This window comes from Hyaena hyaena, unplaced genomic scaffold, assembly GCF_003009895.1.
Source record: "Hyaena hyaena isolate Hyena2069 unplaced genomic scaffold, ASM300989v1 scaffold_275, whole genome shotgun sequence".
NCBI lineage: Eukaryota > Metazoa > Chordata > Mammalia > Carnivora > Hyaenidae > Hyaena > Hyaena hyaena.
The window spans coordinates 1,114,702-1,139,230 of NW_024080908.1; the positions used below are offsets into that span (position 1 = coordinate 1,114,702).

At 40.9% G+C, this 24,529-nt stretch overlaps 1 protein-coding gene across 1 annotated transcript in view; it reads left to right on the top strand.

Moving 5' to 3' along the window:
* Positions 1-24,529, top strand: part of DDR2 (discoidin domain receptor tyrosine kinase 2) — a 138,116-nt gene that overhangs the window by 95,986 nt on the left and 17,601 nt on the right. Inside the window, exons 3-11 of the mRNA XM_039245981.1 lie at positions 6,989-7,091; positions 8,543-8,774; positions 9,071-9,218; positions 9,591-9,696; positions 13,534-13,717; positions 18,219-18,462; positions 20,149-20,211; positions 21,056-21,186; positions 23,808-24,018. Of these exons, the coding sequence (XP_039101912.1) occupies positions 6,989-7,091; positions 8,543-8,774; positions 9,071-9,218; positions 9,591-9,696; positions 13,534-13,717; positions 18,219-18,462; positions 20,149-20,211; positions 21,056-21,186; positions 23,808-24,018 (1,422 nt within the window). The remainder of the gene's footprint in view (positions 1-6,988; positions 7,092-8,542; positions 8,775-9,070; positions 9,219-9,590; positions 9,697-13,533; positions 13,718-18,218; positions 18,463-20,148; positions 20,212-21,055; positions 21,187-23,807; positions 24,019-24,529) is intronic.

A 24,529-nucleotide genomic window follows, 5' to 3' on the forward strand; every position in this document is an offset into this window, starting at 1 on the left:
GAGTCACCTGGCTCACTGTCTTCCTTCACTCAGATCTCTGATCAGAGTCGCCTTATCGGAGAGACCTTCTTTATCTCTTTACAGGAAAGAGCACCTGTTTCCTTTCCCTATGTTATTTTCTTCACAACATTTACCACCTTCTCTCATCTTTTATATTTATTTGCCTCTTGTTTTTTTCCCCATACTAGAATATAAACTCTGACAAAAGGTACTTCGTTCTGTTTATGGCTATATTCCCGTAGTGCTGGAAAAAAAATCATTGAATGAACGAATTAATAAAAATAGGAGCTTAAAAACCCTATGGATTTGGAGAGCAAAAAGCCTACAAGTTGATTATCATGCTGGGGGTGGAAAATGGACTGGATCCATGAATAAAGCTTCAACTGCCAAAGGGAAAGAAGGTGCCAGAGGCCGGCTCTCTTACTAATCTGCAATGTTTCTGCCTGCAGCCTGGCATGTTGGGAGAAACAGCTTACCTCATACCATCTCTTTGGTTAAAGCAGAGAGCGGCAATCTGATACATTGGACTAACTTTGGATTAGGACCACTTGATAGCAATAGGACTTTAATTGGTTTTCTCATGTGTAATTTGAGAATAATAATACGAGCGCTGTCTACTCCATAGGATTACTGTAAGGGTAAACAAGATGTAAACAATGGGGCAGCACTTAGAAAACTGTGAACAATTAACTGTATTTTAGGAGTCAAGGTAGCAGTTGGGGGCACCATGACATGAATGATAGCCAAAGGAGCAAGGATTGCCTGACTCGGCCAGCCAGGTCCCCTCCCCAGAAAATCCTCGAGGGAAATATACACACAGAGAACAGTAACAGCAGGAAAACAAAGTTCTACTTTATTAGTAGCTGGCATGTGTCCCAAATGCCAATGCAAGTGTTCTGATAAACCAGAATGGGGCATGTAGCCTGTGAGATAAAGGTGTCCAGAAGCTTCTCCGTGCCCATTAAGTCGCTGAGACTGAGGGACACTAAGCAGCATCACTAAAACATTTAGCACACTCAACAACATGTAGGACAGGCCTCCGGGAGGGGGCCGGAGGAGGCCTGAGTCAGGGCATGGCCTCCGTTGCATAAAGGGGTGGAGCACACGAGAGGGCACACCCTGTGAATGATTTCTGAAATGCTCATTGACCTCACTCATTGGTAATTTGGGCCCCATTGGAATTCTGTATTAATATTTCCTCATCCTTACTCCTCCCTTCAATTTCACATTCCAGAGGGTTTAGAATTAGAGAACTTAATGCTTCATTCCTGAACAGCCCAAAATCACACTCGAGATTCAAACATAATGATTACTTGTAGACCCTGTCACCTCAGATGCAGAAATTATACATTTGACAGGAATAGGCAAAATGATACTAGGTCCCATGTTCCTCTCTTGATTCAAATTTGACTTGGAAAATGCAGTGGACAAGAATATTGAAGTGTTTCAGTGGGATATATGGCCATGATTCTTGCCAAAGTGACTGTATATGGCTTTTCCTTCATCATACTGTTTCTGGAAGTATCAGATGACATCAGGCATGTTACACTTTGTCAAATGCTTTTTCTGCATCTATTGAAATGATCCTATGGTTTTTGTCCTTTCTCTTGTTGATGTGACATATCATGTTGATTGTTTTGCGAATATTAAACTACCCTTGCATTCTGGGAATAAATTCCATTTGATTGTGGTGTATGATTTTTTAAATATATTGTTGGATTCAGTTTGCTAATATTTTATTGAGGATTTTTGCATCCATATTCATGAGAGATATTGACCTGTAGTTCTTTCATTTTGTGGTGGCTTTATCTGGTTTTGGTATCAGGATGATTCCTTCCTCTTGTATTTTTTGGAATAGTTTGAGAAGAATAGGTATTAACTCTTTTTTAAATGTTTGGTAGAATTTGCCAGGGAAGCTGTCTGGTCCTGGACTTGTGTTTTTTGGGAGTGTTATGAATTGATTCCATTTCAGTGCTGGTAATTGATCCATTCAAAGTTTCTATTTCTTCCTGATTCAGTTTTGGTAGCTTATGTTTCTAGGAATTTATCCATTTCTTCTAAGTTGTCCAACTTGTCGGCATTTAGGTTTTCATAATATTCTGTTACAATTGTTTATATTGAGAAAATTCCTTTCTATTTCTAGTTTGCTGAGAACTTTTATCAGGAAATGATGTTTGATTTTAGCAAATGTTTTTTCTGTGTCTTTGCAAGTGATGATATAGTTTGACTTTCTAAATCTGTGGTGAATTACATTGAATGATTTCTGAATGTCAAACCAACCTTGCATTCCTAGAATAAATCCTACTTGATCATGATGTATTATTCTTTTTATATATGTTTGTATTCAGTTTACTAAAATTTTGTTTAGAGTTTTTGTATCTATATTCATGAGGGTTATTGGCTGATAGTTTTCTTATGAGGTTCCTATTTGGTTTTTATATTAGAGTAATACTGATGTCATAAAATGAATCAGGAAATATTCTCTTGTATCCTCTCCTCTTTAATTTTCTAGAAGAGTTTGTGAGTGCTTGGTATTTTTTCTTTCTGAAATATTTGGTAGAATTCAACAGTAAAGCCATCTTGTCCTGGGGTTTTCTTCGTAGGAAGGTTGTTGACTATATATTTAAATTTTTTAGAACATAAATGATACTCAGGTTATCCCTCTTTATAAATGAGCTTTAGTGCTTTGTATCTTCCAAAATTTTGATTATTTTATCTAAGTTGTTGAAATTATTGGCATAACATTGTTTATAATATTCTCTTATTATACATTTAATATCTCTAATTTCTGTAACAAGGAAACTTCCTTCACTCCTGATGTTTGTAGTGTTTTCTTTTTTCTCTCCCGATCAATCTGGCTAGAGATTCTTTTGCTTTCCTTTTTAAGTCTTGTCAAAGAGCCAGCTTTTGGTTTTATAGAGTTTCTCTGTTTTTTTTTTTTCTGTTTTCTCTTTCATGGATTTCCACTAATATATCTATCACTTCCTTTCTTATAATTGCTTTGTATTTTATTTGCTCTACTTTTTCTAGTTTCTTAAGGTGAAAACTGAAGTTATTATTTTGAGATCTTTCCTCTTTCCTATTGTAGGGTTTTCCTGTGGTAATTCATAAGTACTTCTCAAGTAGTCTCCACAAATTTTGTTATGTTACATTTTCATTATCTTGCAGTACAGAATACTTTCTAAGTTCCCTTTTGGTTTTTTCTTTGACCCATGGCATATTTAGAAAAGTGTTATGCTAGTTTGAAAATATTTGGGGATTTTCCAGATATCTTTCTATTATGTATTTTTCTAACTAGTCATTGCATTATGACAGAGAACATACTTGGTACAACTTGAATATTTCAGATTTATTGGGACTTGTTTTATGATTCAGAATATAGTCTATCTTGGTAAATATTACATGTGCACCTCAAAAGAATGAATACTGTATGTTTTTTAGTAGAATCCTGTAAATTTCAAACTAGGTAAAACTAGTGCATAATGTTCACATCTGCAATATACTTACTGATTTTTTGGTCCACTTGTTTTACCAATTATTGAGATATAAGTATTGAAATCTCTAACTACATGTGGTTTTGTTCATTTTCCCCTGCAACATTTTTTTTTTTTTTTTTTTTTTTTATAAAAATATATTATATAAATAAACATTTAGGACTGTCATGTGTTCTTTATAATTATGAAATACCATCTCTATTTTTTGTCTTAAAATCTGTTGTATCTGGTATTAATATAACCACCCCAGCTTTTTTTTTTTTTAATTAAGTTTTTATGGTATATCTTTTCCCATCCTTTTACTTGTAACTTATCTGTCATTTTCTGCTTTCCTTTCAGTGAATTGAACTTTTTATGATTCCATTTTATCTCTTGTTGACTTATTAGCTATAAATCTTTTTGAAAATACTATTTTAGTACTTGCTTTAGGGTTTGTTGTGTATGTCTTTAATTAAATAAAGTCTGTCTCGTAAGTGATAGTATATCACTTCACAGAGTATAAAAATCTTCCAACAAGAGGGACACCTGGGTAGCTCAGCTGGTTGTCTGACTTTGACTCAGGTCATGATCTTGTGGTTCATGAGTTCAAGCCCTGTGTCAGACTGTGCTGGAAAGCTTGGAACCTGGAGCCTGCTTCAGATTCTGTGTCTCCCTCTCTCTCTCTGCCCCTCTCATGCTTGTGCTCTCTCAAAAATAAATAAACATTAAAAAAAATCTTCCAACAGGATACCTTCTGTTTTTCCCTTTTCAGCCCTCATGCTATTGTTTTCATGCATTTTATTTTTGTATATATTATAAATCCCACAGTATATTGTTACTGTTTTTATTTAAATAGTCAATTACCATTTAAAGAGATTTAAATAACATGAAAAATCATCTTATATATTTATTATGTAATTACCATTTCCAGTGGGACATTTGCTATCATTTTTATCTTTGGTCTTCTGTTCATAATGTATCCTTTTTCTCTGGCTGCTTAAAACCTTTTCTCCTTACCATCTGTTTTAAGTAGTTGGATTATGATGTACTGTAGTGTAATTCTCCTCATGTTTCTTATGGTTCAAATCACTGAGCCTCTTGGGTTTATAATTTCATCAAATTTGAAAAAAATTTCCACCATGTTTTATTCAAATATTTTTTTTGTCTTCCGCTCTTTTCATCTTTAAGGAATCCATTTACATGTATATTAGGATATTTGAAATTGTTTCACAACTTACTGATGTTCTTTTTGTTTGATTGATTATTTGAGTGGTTTGATTAATTTCTGTCATTGTTTTATTTTAGATAGTTCCTATTTCTGTCTTTAAGTTCACCAATCTTTAATGTATAATGAATAATCATAATGTATAATTCCTTTAATCTTATCCAATGTACTTTCTCATACAATCAAGTTTCATCTCTAGAAATTTTATTTCTATCCTTCCATATCTCATATAGCTCTCCTTGTATATATTTATTATTTTTTTAAATTAAAGCATAATTAACCTACAGTGTTATATTAGTTTCAGGTGTACAACATAATGATTCAACAATTCAACATTTCTCACTGTTCATCAAGATAAGTGTACTCTTTATCCCCTTTGTTTATTTCTCACATCCTCCTCACCCACCTCCCCTCTGGCAACCACCAGTTCTCTGTATTTAAGAGACTGGATTTTTTGTTTGTCTCTTGTTTTGATTTATTTGTTCATTTGTTTTGTTTTGTTTCTTACATTCTTTTTATGAGTGAAATCATATGATATTTGCCTTTCTCTGCTGACATTTCACTTAGCCTTATACCCCCTAGGTCCAACCATGTTGTTGTAAATGGCAAGATTTAATTCTTTTTATGGCTAAGTAATATTCCATTATGTTCCAACATATACCACATATCCTTAATCCTATGGATTAAGTCCTATGGATGGACACTTGGGTTGCTTCCATATCTTGTCTATTATAATTATATTATAATATTATATAATATTATAATATTATAATAATTATTATAATATATAATATACAATATATAATAAAACATAATATAATATAAATATTATATAATATAAATATTATAATATTATAATAAATATTATAAAATATAATATTATAATTAATGCAATTAACACAGGAATACATATATCTCTTCAAATTAGTGTATTCTTTGAGTAAATACCCAGTAGTGGAATTACTGGATCATATGATAATTCTTTTTTAAATGTTTTTGAGGAAATTCCGTAGTGTTTTTTACAGTGGCTGACCTTATAACAATATAGTTATAATTGGTTTAATATTATTTTTAAAATTTTTGTTTTTAATATTTTTATTTGCTTTTGAGAGAGAGAGAGCGCACGAAAGGGGGAAGGACAGAAAAAGAGAGGGACAGTGGATCTGAAGTGGGCTCTGGGCTGACAGCAGAGAGGACGATGCAGGGCTGGAACTCACAAACTGTGACATCATGACCTGAGCCGAAGACTCTTAACTGACTGAGCCACCGGGGCGACCCTCTTCTATATTGTGAATCAGTTCAATTGATGGATTGTTTTTCTCATTGTAGGTTCTATTTCTCTGCTTCTTTATCTGCCTACTATCACTGTACATATTTACACTGAAAAATTCTTCATTGTTTATCTGAAACTTAAATTTAGCTAGGAATCCTGTATTTCTCTGGCAACCCTAGATCCCCCTGACCACTCCAGACTCTTATTCTTGTCTCCTTGATTTGGGGAAGCCTCCAAACCCTGCCTAGTTCTCAACCACAGCCTGGAGTCTGTCACAGCAGTAAGCTGGTGCCACTCTAAGACTCATCTTCTTTGTGCCCTCTCAGGGAATGTTGGCCTTTGGTGTCTGATATTCATTGTTTGAAACTCAGTGTTTTGTATACTTCATCCATTCTTTGGTGGTTTCACCCAGGAGAGTAAATCTGGTCCTTGTTACTCTCTCTTGGCTGTAGGTGGAAGTCCCTCCCCAGAGGCTATTGTTAATAGCCAGAGGCCAAAACATGGTGCTGATGGGGGCCAAAGCTGTGTACATTCATAGGACAGTTGGCTTTGCCCCGTGGTTTTGGGCAATCAGCTATCTAGAAAAAAGAATGCTTTGGATCAGGTGGTATCTGGTGGCTGTGAGCATCACTCAGCACCTTTGGGAAACCGGTTAGTAGCACACATCTGCTGAGAAGGTGATGGAGATGGGCTACGGGCTTATTACCAAATAAAAGAATAAATCAGCACATTGCATTATGTTATATTACTTGTCAAGTTTGGGACCCAAAGATAGGTGTGGCCGAAGGTCAGTGCTTAAGGGATTGAATGCAAATAAGTTTGGGGGCAGGGCCAGGGAGAAAAGGCAGAGAGTCTCTAGGTGATCAAACTGAGGTATAGAAATCCTTAGGAAAATTTAAGCATTCTGTTTCCCTGTCCAGTCACCAATTACGTTCTTCCTAGAAGGGGGTGGGGCACCTTTGGAAATAAAAAGAAAAGTATTTCCTCTCTTTTTTCCTTTGGCTTCTCTTGGTCCAGCCATCTGCCGCTATCCTCTGGGTATGTCAGGAGGCCACATTCCAGATGAGGACATCACAGCTTCCAGTCAGTGGTCAGAATCCACAGCTGCCAAGTACGGAAGGTGAGGATGGATAACCCCAGGAAAGCCTGAGTCCTGGGTTGCATACATTTTCTGACTCAAGGGGCTGGGGAAGAAGGGTGGGAGCTGGTAGGCATAGGGGAAGGACATCAAGTGGGCCTGTCCTGTGTATTTTCAGGGAGAGAATTCAGGGTTTAGCAGCAACACGCTGGTCTAGAGACCCTTTCCCAATCACAGGGCCGTGAGCTGTGGGATGAATGGGAATGAAGCCACAAAGGATGGTTTCATTGATATGCAGTGGGTTTGCTCTACTTCACCTTCTCAGTGTGAGCAACTGCAGGAAGCTCCCTACAGTGGCGGATTGGGGAAGGTGCAGATGAGGTAGGACACTGGAAGCTAGGAGACCTGATCCTCTTCTCAGTGGGTACCTGGGAAATATCACTCACAGTACAAAACATCAAGGCTTTAAGCAGACACGGAGGCCTCCAGCAAAGTCTTCCCTTCTCTCCAGGAGACCTCATTGAAGGGCCATCCTCATCCATGAAGAGTATGGTGGGTTCCTAGTGGCCTAGTAGGAGGGGTCCTCCAAAGCAATAAACTCCCTTGTCAAAAGCTACTCTGCTGGTTAGGGTCTAATCCTCCCGGAATCTGCTTTTTTTTTTTTTTAATGGTGTGTAGTGTTGACTTCTGTTAAAATGGAATCACCCACTGGAAAAACGACCTTAGTAAACCTCCTCTATAATTTCTTAGTATGTGAAAGATGAGAGTGATGGTTGGTGGGGTTGGAAGAGAACAGCAATGAGTAGGTTGGCATCTGTGAGGAAAGGAACATTCCAGGGAAGAGGGAAAGTGGTAAGAGGTTCCCAAAAGAAACCTTCTACTGATTTCACAATTTTGCTCCCTGGTAGCTCAGCTTGGAGGTAATAAAATGAAACCAGATCATTTTCTACTCTCCTGACACGCTCCCACCCCTCACCCTCATCATGGGTTCCCACGGTGTTCCGCTGGGCTGCCATGCCCGTCCTGTTGGTTAAAATTCCACTGCATTACATAACCCACACTGGAAATCTTATGATCCCTCCCTCCTCCTTCCTATAACTTGATATCCAAGCAAGGGGTGGCCACCCTTATTATGCTGGGCCTGAAAGAGGAAGGGGGAGGTAAAATGACTCATGGGGGAGCAGAGGGTAAAAAGAGTTTAATTTCCCTTGAGTCTTTAAATCGGGGTGAGAAATAAAGACTACATCTGATACGAAGGCCTCTAGCCCCAACGCTGTCTGTCTATCTGGGTTTCACAGTGCCCCAGGGACAGAGGACTGTCAGGCTTGAGGGGAGACCCAAAGAGTCTTTTTAGACTGGAGTCCCAACTTTTTAGATGAGTCTTGGGTTGGATATACTTTCTCCCCTCAGGACAGGGCAGCTGCTTGCTCTCTATTGGGAAAAAACTCTAGTCCCATGGTTCCTCTGTGTCTCCCCATCCCTTGTGTCAAAAGGCTGGACTCAGAAGAAGGGGATGGAGCCTGGTGCCCTGAGATTCCAGTGGAGCCTGATGACCTGAAGGAGTTCCTACAGATTGACTTGCACACCCTGCACTTTATCACTCTGGTGGGGACCCAAGGGCGCCATGCTGGGGGCCATGGCATTGAGTTTGCCCCCATGTACAAGATCAATTACAGTCGGGATGGCACTCGCTGGATCTCTTGGCGGAACCGGCATGGGAAACAGGTAGGAAGAAGAGACATCCAGACCCTGAGATGTCCAGGACCATATTTTGACTTAGGCTAGAAGAGGAAGTACACAGGCTGTCCTGTAGGTATGTGCATCCGTAGACCTGGCATGCCCTTGTCAATGTGTGACTGAGGATGAGGATGTGGGAGGGTGGGGAGGGGCTACCCGGAGGAATGTCAAGGTTGCTGGGAGAGCTGCTCCTTCTATGAAAATGAGAGGGTCCACGAACGGGGTGAAGAAGAATCAGCATAACCTCCCAGCATCTCCCTACTCTTTCTCTTGTCTCTCCTCAGGTGCTGGATGGGAATAGTAACCCCTATGACATTTTCCTAAAGGACTTGGAGCCACCCATCGTGGCCAGATTTGTCCGCTTCATTCCAGTCACTGACCACTCCATGAACGTGTGCATGCGGGTGGAGCTTTATGGCTGTGTCTGGCTAGGTAGGTCTCTAGAGGCAGAGCTTCTGGACCTTTCTATAATCCCCAGCTCCTAGAATATAAGGGCAATCGAGTCAGAAAGGTGTGGGATTCATAATCTCTGGAGTGAAGTGGTTCCCTGTAGGTTAGGCTCAAGAAAGGACATTGTTCCTCCCCCTAAGGCTTTATTCCACTCCTGGAATAATCCATCCCGAGTCACTTCACTGACTGCTCCTGAGGAGTGCTCCTCAGCAGTGCTCCCTTTGGACCCAGCTTGAGTCCTGTGTGGACACACCATACCTTTGGAGTCTCACGTAGCTCCCTGGGAAAGTCAGTCTGAGCTGTAGGTACACTTCCTTCCCAAAGGCGCTAACACATGTGTGTTTCCTTTGACAGATGGCTTGGTGTCTTATAATGCTCCAGCTGGACAGCAATTTGTACTCCCCGGAGGCTCTGTCATTTATCTGAATGATTCTGTCTATGATGGAGCCGTTGGGTACAGGTAAGTCCTGGAAAACTATGGTCATCAGAATGGGAAAGGGGCCACTAGAAGAAAGTACTATTTTATTATGGTTTGGGATCGATAACCAATCAACTGGTCAACCAACTAGTGTTTGTTTAAGCCCCGTACGAGGCATTGTGAAATAACTTAGATGAAGTAAAGTATGGAGTCTTTATCTGCAAGAAACTTAGAGCCTAGTTTGGGAAGACAAAGGAAACAATAAATTACACAAAACAAGAGCTGAAATAGTAGTTATGGCTCCAGGTATGGTAGCCATTTAAAAACATTTTTTTTTTAATGTTTATTTATTTTTGAGACAGAGAGAGACAGAGTGTGAACAAGGGAGGGGCAGAGAGAGAGAGAGGGAGACACAGAATCTGAAACAGGCTCCAGGCTCTGAGTGGGCAGCACAGAATCCAATGTGGGGCTCGAACCCAGGAACCATGAGATCATGACCTGAGCCGAAGTAGGATGCTTAGCCGACTGAGCCACCCAGGCGCCCCTATATTTTTTTGACCTTTAATTTTTTAATATTTTTTGACCTGTCCTTTACAACAGGACATATGGACACTAATAACTAGTAAAAAACAGGACACTAATAATGGCCTACTTATGGAGACAAAGGGCCAGAAGGATTGAAGTTATAAGTATAATAAATTGGACAGGTCAAGAAGTTCAGGAAGAATGAACCCCATAAATATAAATGTTTAGCAGTTATGAAAAGGACACCTGTAAGGCTTATAACAGACAAGGAGAGTTTCCATGATGAGATGATAATTAGAGCAGGGGAGGCAGGTAGCAGGGAGCAGAGGAAAGAAAGCAGGCTTGACTGCAGCAGCAGCTCGACTGGGGACAGCAGGAGGGACCAGTGCGTAGTCCTGAGGTGGACCTAGGGAGGGCCACGGCGGAGGAGCATGGACACAGTGGGAATTTAGGATTGGATGAGAGGTTTTCCTACCTAACTCATGTCACTCTGAGCCTTGCCGTTTTTCTTCTAGTCCACCTTTCTCTCTCTTAACTTGGTCTTTGTCTACAAAGATTGAGCCTGGGAGAGAGGTTAAATCCGGTCTAGATGATGGAGGTTTCTAGTGGTTAAGAGAGGGAGAGGTTAGTCTCAGGCAGGGGAATGAGGGATTACAATGCTTCCACTGTCTTAGGTGTGAAGAATAAACTCTTGCCCCACCAACTGCCGTCCCCTGAAGGAAGACCTGACTCATCCAGTATTCAATTTCCAGCTACTTCCTTTCCGTGTGCTTAGTCACCGTTCTTCCCCGTAGCCTACACTGGGCATCATTTCCCTCAGCCACACCCCAAACTGGCATATGCTTGAGGCTAGGGGAAATCAGAGATCAACTGAATTCAGTTTAGTCTAATAAATCTTTGCTAATCCACTGTTACTACCTGCGAGGAATTTGGCCGGACTTGGTAGGTATTCAAACACAAGGAAGCCCTTGATCTTACCTTTAAGAAGCTCACAGTTAGGAATGGGGACTAAATCAGGATATAAATTGCTGTGATATAAGCATTGGAGTAAGAGATCGTAAGAGTGCTCTGGGGATCAAGGGAAAGAGGAAGCCACGGTAGGGGAAAGCCACGGTAGGATAAAGCACAGCACCGGGAGTGAAAACACCGGGTGTTGTCACATAATAAAAGTCACTTCTGTTTGCTAAAGTGATAAAAATGTGTAAGAAAAGCATTCTGTAAAGGTAAAGTGCTAAATGCATATAAGGTTTTATCTGATTGGAAAACCAGCAGACATGATGGAATTAAATGAAATCTGAAGGAGGCACCAAAGGATGGGTGGAACTTTCGCAGGTAAAGAATCTTGAAATGGCGTTTTAGGCAGAGTCAATAGCATAGGGACAGAAGGACGACCCTGTGAAGTTTAGGGGAGTGCCTGGTAAAGGCCAACAGTTTAGCGAACCCCCAGCCATACTTCTGTAGCAAAATAGTGGATGATTCTGCACTATAGGACAGGTTCCATCAGATTTTGGAGGAACTTGAATGTCAGGGCTAGGAGGAAGAGGAGGGGGAGTTGATTTTCTCTTCGTCAACATAATCATTGACAGAACACATCACTGAAGATTTTTAAAGCTGGGGAAGGACGTGGGCAGAAATGGAAAACTTAGGTGAAGGATTTCATTTAGAATGGGGCGATGATGGGGTTAGTTTGGGATATAAGTTTAAGGGACTGTCAAGACGTTCAAATAGATAAGTAAGGCAGGTAACTGGTAACAGAAGGAAAGATCAAGAATACAGAGATTTAGATACAGACTTCCTGCACTTGATAACTGTGGTAGTGAGATATATATCCCTTTGACGTGTGTCTGAGTGATGAGGTATAAGTCACCTAATTCAGAGTCTCAGGAATAGATAGTTTTAGTAGCAAAAGTTCCTTTTTTTTAACTAAAAAAATTATAGAAGTAGTATGTTCTCGTTGTAGTAATCCTAATGATTCTAAAGGATATGAAGTAAACAGGGAAAGTTTCTTTGCTTATCCTATCCCCATTCGATTTAATTTTGACTACGAGAAATTACTTTTTAATTTGTGTTGCTTTTCATAAGAGTTTCATGGGGATTTATTATTCTGGGGACAATGGGAAATATATTTATTGCAAGTAAACTTATGTTCTCCCAGCCTTCTGATCTGTAGAGAGAAGAAAAAGATGGCAAATCCTTGGAAGGGACACCCAAGCTCTGGTCACTGTGGATAAGGCCAGTCAAATTTTATAATTTGCCAAACATTTTTCAATGAACAAACAAAAGTGTACCTGTAAGGCTGGCATAATCACCAATCATTATTATTATTTTTTTGTAAATTCATAACTTTTGTCTAACCTCAAGGGGCACTTGCATTATTGCTTGAGGGTGAGTATCCCAATTTCTTCATTTGGGAGACTCCTGATTCATTGTTTAGAGCTTGAAAGGCAGAGCTTGAGGAGAGAGAACTTCCAGGAATTCCTTGCTCTGTCTCTCCATAAAGAAGCAAGAAGATCTCTATGTTCCTCAGATAGTCAATCTGACATAAACACCCAATCATCCCGTATACCAATCAAGCAAAGCCTTACAATCGGAAGTGGAAAGACTGCCAAGCTAGAAAACAAGACTAAATCCAATTTCTGAGACCCTCACGTAAATAATGCATTTTATTCCATGAGCCTAGTATTCTACCACTTTAATTAAAATTACATCTAAATTAGTACTTGAATTTGGCATTGATTACTTTTTTTTTCCCCTTTAGTTTGACCTCAAGTTGGGTTGCTGGATGTGGGGTGGAATCGGACATGACTAGCTTTTCTGGAATTGATTCACTGAAAAATGACAACATACAGTTGTCATACAGAAACATTTCCAACAAGCTCTGAGACTGCTTAGTGATGGTCAAATGCTACCATCTACTGTAGTGTTCATTCTATGCATTGATCCATCCATTCCCTCATTTACTCGTTAATGGATTCATTAATCAAATGCGTTTGATAATGTCGAATAAAAGCTGGCTGTATTCAGTATGCAAGAATAGGTAAGGATACAATAGATTATAGAAAGCTTTTCTTATAAAATGGTAAAATATTTTTAAAAGCTTTCCTACTAAAAGAGTAAGCATTAAGTACTTCGTAAAATTCATTGGTATGAATTATTTGTTCTCCATTGATGCAGGATAAATGAGTCAATTCTATAAAATATAATGGATTTTTTTTTCATAATCCTTCAAGCTTCAAGATAATCAACTCTTACAAAACCCCGGGGTAAAGAAGCTGGGTAAAAGCGCTTCCATGAATGTGTAATTAACTCCAGGTTCCTTTCTCCCTTTCCCTTCTCTTCCTCTGGCCTGAGCAGCATGACCGAAGGGTTGGGCCAGCTGACAGATGGGGTGTCAGGCCTGGACGATTTCACTCAGACCCATGAATACCACGTGTGGCCAGGCTATGACTATGTGGGCTGGAGGAACGAGAGTGCCCCCGGTGGTTACATCGAGATCATGTTTGAATTTGACCGCATCCGGAATTTCACCACCATGAAGGTCAGTGGAGTTAGGTGTGGTGGAAGGTTTCCAAGGAAGCCAAAATAATGGTGAAGAGAAAAGGCTTGCTAGAAAGAATGCTGGGTGTTGCCAGCAGAGCTGGATTCAGATAGGTGTTCTGCTACTAGCTACCTGTGCTTCACAAGTCCCTGTGCGCTTCTTGCTTCACTTGTGAAAAAGGGGCTTGGTCTAGGTCGCTGTTTCTCAATGTATTTTGTCGTTGTTCCGGCATCAGAGTCTAAGTGCCATTAGGTCTGGCTCCAGTGTCTAGAGCCCACCATACTTTTAAGGCCTATGGAAATGTTTTAACTTCTTTTAACATCGGGGAAAAAGGATCTTTTAGGGTCAAAAATTATTATTTTCGTCTGTTGAACAACATGGTTTAAAAATACAATTTTAATTTTTTTTATGGAGGGAGGGACCCACAAAAGCAAAAGTAACTAGAGTCCATGGCAATCATTTTATGGCTCTGCCCAGCGCTCCCCAGGGACAAGACATCCTTTTATCAGTAAAGCTGGCTCATTGCAGCTCTGATTCTCACTGGAAGAATTGAGTATTTTGTATTTTGGCTTTGGAATCATTTCCCACCCCTACCCTGTTTCTTCTACCCATGCATAATTTCTCAGGAGAAATCATGATAGAAGCCTCCATTCTCTTCTGTCTCCAGAGTTATTTGTTTCTTTATCTATGGCAACAACACATCTGTCTGGTCGCCTTACTAGATTTCAAGCTCCTCCGACCTGAACTCTAAGCTTGAGGAAAACTGGGGCTTAGCAGTAGAAAGTCCTTTTGTTGAATGTAACAGAGACCCCTGAAATTTTCATGGGTCACATATACTCTTACTGGTCTGTGAAGGGGCCTTAGAGGAATTCCAATTTGAGGCCCAGGAAAGAGAGAGGGCAAGTAAATTTGACCTCACACATGGCTCCTATCTATCTGTTATTTCACCTGTTAATAGTTGGGGACAGAATATTAATGGCCAACCAATTGGTGACTTTGCCTTTATTTACACCCAGTCTTCTGCTTCAAATATATGTGTCCTAAATTCATTCCTCTATCTTTGCTCTAAATTTAGCTCCAGTATTTGGAGTATACATAGCGCTAGACTAAGTTCTGGGGGTAAACGGATGAGTAAGAACTCATCCCTGCCTTGGGATGACTTGCAGTTCAGTGGGACAAGGTGCTATTTATTTGCAAAAGGGGACATGTAGGATGACATGGGGCCCCGAAGAAGGAAGTCTGTGTCATCATTTTATTTTATTTTTTATTTTATTTTTTTAAATGTTTATTTTTGAGAGAGACAGAGACAGAGACAGAGACAGACAGAGACAGAGCATGGGCAAGGGAGGGGCAGAGAGAGAGAGGGAGACACAGAATCAAAAGTAGGCTCCAGGCTCTGAACTGTCAGCACAGAGCCCAATGGGAGGCTTGAACCCACAGACCATGAGATCATGACCTGAGCCAAGGTCGGATGCTCCACCCACTGAGCCATCCAGACACTCCTCTGTGTCATCATTAAAGGCTCTTAGTAGATCAAAATTTGCCATTCTTGGCACAAACTTGGAGTCAAAAAGAAAATCCATTATATGACTATTATATTACCCTATTATATACTCTCTATTCTATTCTAATACTATTATATTACTATTATATAAGTATAATGTTATAATTATATTACTCTCTATTATACTACTATAACTCTCACATGTAAATGTGATAATATTTCCTAGCTGGAATAATAGCCATTAATTAAATGGACAGACATTTAAGATGAGAATAGAGCATGAACACGTGTGCATCTGCCTGTGTATTGTTCAAGGATGGCTCCTTGGCAGTTATAAAACATACCTGTGTGCAATTGTATAACATATTATTCTTCACAGTTCTTCTGGGGGGGGCAGAAGTGGATACGCATAGTAACAAAAATATACCTCAAGGGAAAATTTATTTATATCACTGAATAATGATATACCCACATGCACTTATGAATATGCATATCAATTCACAAAAATATGCCATTGGGATAATTTGTAGTCTCACAATTAATATGTATTTTAAACTCTCCATGAAGTTAGAATATTTAGTCAGTAGACTTTGATCTTCCTGACCCCCCCCCACCGAGCTCCTTTTTAACTAATTCGTCACACGTCAAAATGACTCAAAAGCATATTCTGCACTACGCAGGTTGAAGAAACTTCTAAGGAGCTAACTCAGGGTCAGTCTTGTTGAGGCCAAACAGGTCTCTAGCGTATTTTAATTTTCCTGAGACAAATAAAATGTAAAAGATGACTTTCAGGTCACTAACATCTTCCAGAGAGTAGTTATTGCTTTCTAGGCAAATTATTACTCCTTCTCCCCACTCCTGAAGTATAGTCAAAATATACCATTGACATATGTTAGTTTATTTTTAAAATGTATTGTATTTATTAAGTAAATATGTAAGTCCATAGGGGAATGAAATTATATACTATTTATTTGCATTCCAGGAGAATTCCCCAAACATCTGTAGAATATATCATTACCTCCCCTACAGGCTACTTATACAACAGGTTGCAGATTTCAATGTTTATTTATTTTTGAGAGAGAGAGGCAGAGAGAGAAGGAACCACAGAGTCTGAAGCAGGCTCCAGGCTCTGACCTGTCAGCACAGAGCTTGACATGGGGCTCAAACCCACCAACCGTGAGATCATGACCTGAGCTGAAGCTGGACGCTACACTGACTGAGCCACCCAGGCGCCTCTAACATTTTGCAGATTTAAAAAAAAAATCTGAAAAATCTATTGAAGCTGTAGTTGGTATTTTGTTTCTTAGTCTTGCTCCATTGACTTGTGCTCAATAAACTGGAATGGCTAATCCATCCCAAGAAAGGTACTAACAGATGTTTTCATCATTAAAACCTTTACAGGAAAATCCAAATGGAAAAGTTAGGGCGACTTGTTCCATTTCTGTGTGGCATGGTATTGGCAGGATCATTGGACTAGGCATATAGGGTTCTAGACTGTTCTGTTGTTGACTGGCCACTGGCAGACCAAACTTATCTGAGCACTAGCTCATTAGGAAATAAGTCCAAGTAGGTGATTTTATTCTGTTTTTATTTTTTTTTTTTTTCAGAACATCTCTGCTCATTTCTTTGATCATAAAATTTTTATCATCATTGCTGCTGCTTCTTCAGCTGAAAATAAACTCTGAACGGGAGTCCTGTGTTTATCATCCAGAAAGCAGAGAAGGGTATCAAAGACAGTTGAAGGGTTACAGTTTAGGGCCTGAGCAAGACATTAAAATGCAAATAGCAAATGTATTCCCAGAATGGCAATGATGCTTTTCCAACCCTATGAAGTCTTTTATTTTAATTTTTATTCTTTATAATGTTTATTTATTTTTGAGAGAGAGAGAGAGAGAACAGAAGACGGGCAGAGAGAGAGGGAGACACAGAATCCGAAGCAGGCTCCAGTCTCTGAGCTGTCAGCACAGAGCCCCATGCAGGGCTCGAACTCACAAGCCATGAGATCATGACTTGAGCTGAAGCTGGACGCTTAATCAACTGAGCCACCCAGGCGCCCCTGACCTGTGAACTCTTTTAATTCAGGGGATAGTGACCAGCAAAGCCCCACTTTCCATGTATGACTGAGCCGGAGGAAATGTCCCTGAATGGTCACGAGGGACCTGACCTAGTTACAAACATGCATGTTCCGTTGTTGAGGGATGTTAAACACAGGACGGTGTTCCAGAGGAACGGCTATGGGATCTTTGTTTTTATGACCTTTTAAAAGCCATACAAATAGCCTGGCGAAAGAGCCACGGCAGCAGGCAAGAAGATACAAGTTACTTTCCAAAAGACCTTCTTATCTTAGAAAATATCTGTGAGGAAGGTTCCATGCCCTTCTCAGAATGACTTTACCTAAACTGAATTTAATTACAATAGATACTTCAGTCTTGTGTCCCTGGCTGAAAACTGCTAATACGCAGCACTTGACGCAAGATTTCTAAAGAGAAAGCTGAATTTGTTTTCACACTGTGTATTATTTCCGGTTTCTCAACTTCCTGTTAGAAGGGGTGGACTGGCTTCAGCATGTACCTGGGAGGAAGGAGGAGGGCGGGCTCCCCTTACCTCAGTCAAAATAGCTTGATTCTGGGTGGAAAGCAAATGGGCTGGAGAGGATTAGAGACTTGGGAGTGTTAAGGGGAAGGAAGGACCCAAGAGGACGCTGGTCCAGCCCTCATTTAGCAGATGAGGCAACAGGAAATGAGGTGGCCAGGGGCACACAGGTGCAGAGAGGTGACTGGGGAAAACACCCCTGTTTTGGAGGATCAGACCAATGCATCACGCCACTGTGAAGTTCCTGGAGGGACAGGTCCAAAAGACAGCAGAGCACCAACTATCCACCCGAGGGTGGTGCTTGGAGAAACTGCCGGGGCTAGGATTTTGCTGGGTTAGGTTGTCCCTGTCCCTCTGCCACTCATTGGTATCAGCCTGTCACTCAAACACCCCTTTCCCTGCCAGGTCCACTGCAACAACATGTTTGCTAAAGGAGTGAAGATTTTTAAGGAGGTGCAGTGCTACTTCCGCTCTGAAGCCAACGAGTGGGAACCTAACGCCGTGTCCTTCCCCCTTGTCCTGGACGACGTCAACCCCAGTGCTCGCTTTGTCACGGTGCCCCTCCACCACCGCATGGCCAGCGCCATCAAGTGCCAGTACCATTTTGCTGACACCTGGATGATGTTCAGTGAGATCACCTTCCAATCAGGTTGGGAGCTGGGGGCTCTTCGGCCGTGGGGGGGTGGGCCAAGTGGTGGTGAAGGAGGAGGGTACGCGCTGGAGCTGCTCATTGGCAGGTCTCTGAGGAAGAGGGTTGCACGGCGGCTCCTCATTGATGGATAGAAGAATCGCCTGGGCGACTAGAATATTTACTGGGCTCTCTCATGTTGTCTAAAAGGCATGTAAAATAAAGCATTAAAACATGAGAGTCCAATGGGTTAAAGCTCTATCAATCAAGCCACTTAAGGGGGCGCACACTACAAAAACATTTATATAAGAATTTCTAAATATACACAAAACTAAAGAGAACAATGAACCCCACCAGTCAATCACTGAGCCATGCCTACCACTCATGTTTTCCATGCTTGTTTTATCTGTCTCTCCCTTGTCGCTGTCCTATTTTAAGCAAATCTGAGACATTATTTGATTTCATTACTAAAAATTTGAGAATACATCGAAGAAAATAACATCTTTATAAGCATCATGCCTTGTAAGCTTAGAGCATTATAACATCCAACAGCATTTCTTAATATGTAATTCCTTAATAAGATTTAATATTATCTAATTTGTTAATATTATCTAATGGACAATCAGAGATCTGTCTAATGTTGTTGACAACTGCAGTTGGCTTGATTGAGTTAGGATCCAAATAAGGCCCTTTTGGGGGACTTTATTATATTTCTAAGTGTCTCTTTTAATATAAAACAGTCCTTTTAAAAACATCCATTCAGGCTTGACTGGTTGCTTTCTGTGATGTCATTTTCTAGAGCTTCTATTTTGAATCTCCAGTCATTTCTGTAGACTGGAGGTTATAGCTACAGGCTAATTTGATTCAAGTTCAGTATTTTTTTTTGTCAAGAATTTGTCATAGATAGTGCTGTGTCCTTTACATTGAACCTCATCATGGGGATGTAATCTTAGATTCTCTCACCTCTAGTGATGCTAAGATTAATTTCTGGGCTCAGGTTATCCCCATGAACTCATGACCACTGCTTGAATTATTTATTTCATTAGGATTTCTAATCCTTGCATTCCTTCTGCATTTATTAGCTGCATTTCTTCGGACTAGTAGAACTGTTCCTCATGCACTCACCTACCCTGAGATACAGTTTACATGGAAAGGACAGGATACGTGATTAATTTTTTTCTCTTTTCAGAATTGATGCCATAGCAACTTCCAATAATGTCTAATGAGTTTTGTTTTTCATAATTGTTCTTTTTTTTAGTATCATTATACACTTATTGCATTGCAGTTTTATAAATTCAATATGTTTAATCAATTGCAGACAACTTAGTTTCCTTGAAGGAAAGAGCCTCTTGGCACTATCTGCCTTACGCCCACTTACCCGCTGTATTCTCTCCATATTTTGCAGAATTTGGGCTTTATGATCACGTGTGGCCACAGCCCTCCGAACCACTGTTTCTTAACCTTTTTTGTCCCATGACAGCCAGTGTCATTTAAACAAACATTTTACAAAATGAGAGCTGCCCTTACTATTGCATTTAGAATATTTATGTGATTATAATTTAGAATATTATGTGATTTCATTTTTGAGACAGTCTGCTGGCAACCCACTAAATTGATTTCACCACGTGCGAGATCACAGTCTACCTCCAGAAAAACCACTATTTGCTATCTTCTCCCCTGTTCTGACGCACCTTTGTTTCTTAACAGACGCCGCCATGTACAACAACTCTGGAGCCCCGCCCACCTCACCCGAGGCGCCCACAACCTATGGTATGTGTGATTTCTAGTTATAAGAGGTCAGGTGAGGGGTCTTCCAGAGGACAGAGAAGGGTGGAGATTTGCAAGGGCCTGACTGTGTAGGAGGCTTTGTACCAGGTGGCTTTGGATGAAGATTAGTTCTGGAAAGGTAGGCCAGTCCACCTCCAAAGTAAAGGACCCCAACTCACTCTTCTCACTGCTGGCCCATGCAGCTCTTCGGCTAAAGGAGGGCCTGGAACTGTTCCAACTGTGTCATGAAAGTTCATGTCGCTTGGAACAGAAACAAGGGAAGGGACATTTCTGGGTAAGACCCCTAGCGGGGATCTCCATGAATGGATGGAAGCCCATTAAACAAAATGCCAGTCTTACTAATTGGAGATACATGCAAAGTGTGTTCGGTGCTTCAGATGGTCACCGGTCACATGAATAGCAATCTAGGAAATACAGGTGATCGAGTGTCTCCAAAGAGGACTCTCTGCTACCTCGGCATGCCTCACAGAATGCAAAGGGCGAAACTGGTTCTTCACCTGTTTTTCATGAAGTGTGATTGGGGCCAGTAGATCCAGGCTGTGATAATAAAGGAGCAAAATTTGGGGACGAATGGAAAGCCTCTCCATTATCCAGCCTGATACGTGAGGAGGAGGAGGCTACTGTCCCAAGGAGGAGGCCTGTACAGTGTAGAAGTGAAGTAATCCACGAGCAGCAAGACCAAAACTAAGCAGAAGCATTGAGGTGGCATCTTGCAGAATTATCCCGAAGGAAGAGGTTCTACGTCCCTGTCTCTAGTCCAATCCCTCATGCTTTGCCTTGCCCCATGAGATGATGGTGTTCTCTGTCTTTCTTTTCCTGGCCACAGATCCGATGCTTAAAGTTGATGACAGCAACACGCGGATCCTGATCGGCTGCTTGGTGGCCATCATCTTCATCCTCCTGGCCATCATTGTCATCATCCTCTGGAGGCAGTTCTGGCAGAAGATGCTGGAGAAGGTGAGGAAGGGCAGAACAGTCATGGGATAAGAAACTGCCCCACCCTTGCCTAAGCCACTGCTTCCCTAGGAGAAAGTGGCATGCTGTAAAAACTTATAAATGCTTAGAGCATTAACTGGGGCTACTGAGAAGCCTGGGAGTGGCGAAGCTTGTTGCTGAAAGGAGTCAGAAAAGAATAAGCTAAGTCCATTTTCTCATGTTTGGGATGGAGATCCTGGAACCTCCCTAGAAAACTCAGAAAACTTTTCCTAAGACATTGAGTCTCAAGTCAAGCATCTCCCTTGAAGGTTTTGATTCTCTGGGTTTGGGGGGTGGGGAGTGCAGGAATCTATATATTTTAAAAAATTTTTAATTAAGGGGCGCCTGGGTGGCTTAGTCAGTTAAGCGGCCGACTTTCGCTTAGGTCATGATCTCGCGGTTCGTGGGTTCGAGCCCCGCATCGGGCTCTGTGCTGACTGCCAGCTCAGAGCCTGGAGCCTGCTTCAGATTCTGTGTCTCCCTCTCTCTCTGACCCTCCCCTGCTCACGCTGTCTCTCTCTCTCTCCTAGATATAAATAAAACATTAAAAAAATTAAAAAAAAATTTTTAATTAAAAAAACTAGCTAAAACTTCTGATAATGCTCTTCCTTCTCTTCTGTTACAGTTCACATGTCTGTGTGTGTGTGTGTGTGCACGCGCATGCACATGTGCGTTCATGTGTGTACGTGCAGGAGAACATTCAGCCTCATTCATATCCAAGCCAAGTTTCTTATAATCTTATTTATACTTCTTTATGTACGTGGAAGTTAGGATGATGCATTCTTCTGAGTCTCTCCTCAGATTTGTTTTGTCCAGTCTAAATTATCTGAACAGTTTTTATACATTTGCTAATATTTGACAGTCTGCAAGGACTTTTTTCACGTGTACTATTTTACTTGAACCTCATCGAATACTGGTGAGCTGGGCAGAGTAGTTTTATTGAACTGTTTTTCTGTTGAGAAAATGTGACGTATTCGAGGTCATACAACTGATATCCTATTTTATGTGTTCATTCCCATCTTGAAATTTGTTGACTTTTTTTTCTTCCAAAATATATCCATTGCACCAAAGATGCAATATCTAGGCCTTTCTTTGGCCTCCTAAGGCCAGATAGCAACTCTCTGGGCACTTCTGCTAAGTATCTGATGCTCTTGGGGTCTACCGATGGTTAAGTAGTTCTACATTTGGCCATGGACATCTTCACTTGATCAATGAGTGGGCATGATGAGGCAATGTTAAAACCTTCTTTCTTCTAGAATGCTGGAACATACTGGGTGTCTAGATTCAGGATGAGGGGCAGCAAATAATGCTGATGCCAGTAGAAGCTGGTGCACTAGAGGTTCATGGGACAGCTTGAAGCTATTGTGTGTCCTTCTTGAGTAGTTTGTTATGACTGCGTTTTATTTGGGAAGAGGGAGTCTGTGAGCTATTTTCCTCTTTATTAGAACCAGCGTTTACCATACTTCTCTGGGTCTTTCTTCTGAATCTGATTGGAATATGTTCATGGACTGGAAGAGGACTGTTGGAGTGGAGACTCTTTAAGTAAAAAGGAGAGCAAAAATTTTGCCCTGGAATATTTCACTTGGTCCTTCAAGAAATCCTTTCTAACCTTGTATATCTCTGGAATGACACAAGATTTCTTCCTGAGGACAGAATTTGTGTGTGTGTGTGTAAAACCCTGAAGCATACACATATATTCCAAGAAGCATTACTCAAAATAGCTTTAGACTAAGCATTTCTTGTCGGATACTTTTGGTAGTGTCATTTTTTCTTTGAGAGAGTTAACCCGTATTTATTGAGTACCTACTATGTGTTCGATTCCATAGTCAGTATTGGGGACTCTAAGTTTCTCCTGACGACCCAAAGTGTGTTTGTTGGAGTGGAACATTTTACATGTTCAAATCCACATGGTCGCATATATTCAGATTCTTGCATTTTCCTTTGGAAGCAGCAGGTAGGTTGCATTGGATAGGATGCCAAAACAATTTGTTATTTTCGTCTTCCTCTTTCTTTATCAGGTGTAATTCACCTCAGTACCCTCGGGACTTTTCTTTCCCATTTTGTAGCCATTTTATTTTTGTGCTAGTGAAAATGTGGGATTGAGGGCCTATGATCCTAACCTACAGTGTCACAGCGATCAGGTGGACTGTGGATCCAGCATGTGGCAGCATCTCTGTTGACTGATTGAGCATTTTAATATATGTCTATGCAAAGTCAAACCAGTTGAAGGATAAGTCTGCAAAAATCTATCACTTAACAGAATACCAAACACTCTCCAAGATTGATAAGATCTTTAATTGGCTACTGATGGGTTCTTAGAGTGTCATGTAAATAATGCTTCTAAGTGCGTCGGTGAAAGTTAGTGAATGTTGCCAGCACGGAAAGTGGGATGTCAAAATCTGCCTTGATGCAATGAAGGGTTATTCTAAGTTTCTGTGACACAAGCATTCGTGGAACCAGACTGCGTCCCATCCTTGAGGTGCTGACAGAGTTTAAGAATAATATAGAGAGGAATCTCACCTGAGTGAAAGAGCTGGGTTTCGGGGGAGGAGGAAGTGATGATCCCCCTTATGCCACCTTGCCTTCCCCCCCTTCTCGTTCAGGCTTCCAGAAGGATGCTGGATGATGAAATGACAGTCAGCCTGTCCCTGCCCAGTGAGTCCAGCATGTTCAACCACAACCGCTCCTCATCGCCAAGTGAGCAGGAGTCCAGTTCCACTTATGATCGCATCTTTCCCCTTCGCCCTGACTACCAGGAGCCGTCGAGGCTGATACGAAAACTCCCAGAATTCGCGCCGGGGGAGGAAGAGTCAGGTGAGGATGACACTGTGGCAGAGAAGGAGGGAGACATCTTGACAGGCAGTATGAAGGTGTGACACCTTGCTCCTATTCAACCAAATCTGGTTTTGATGGAGAGAAGTCCACCTTCTCCTGAGAAGTTCACACCCTCTTTCTAGATTGATCTGCTGCTACTTGTACCCTAATCTGAGCACCTCGCTTTCACTCCTGCACATAACAGGTGTTTGAAGGGACCCTCAGGTCAGAAGAGGAAGAAAATAAATAAAAAAGTGTCCCCAAAGTGTTAACACCAGAAGAATCAAAGCAGTTCAACTAGTCTGACTCCTCGTTTTCCATAGGAAGAAGATGGGGAGGCCCGGATAGGGCACTCACCCGCTATCAAACATCATTAGCGGGAAGTTTAGGGCTAGCATTTCTCTGGAGAAAACAAATCTATGAAGCTAAAGACATCCTAGAATTCTGAGTTTTTTTGGCCATCTAGATAATAGAGTTTATCTAATTTTTGTTGATTTATCTTTGGTGAAAG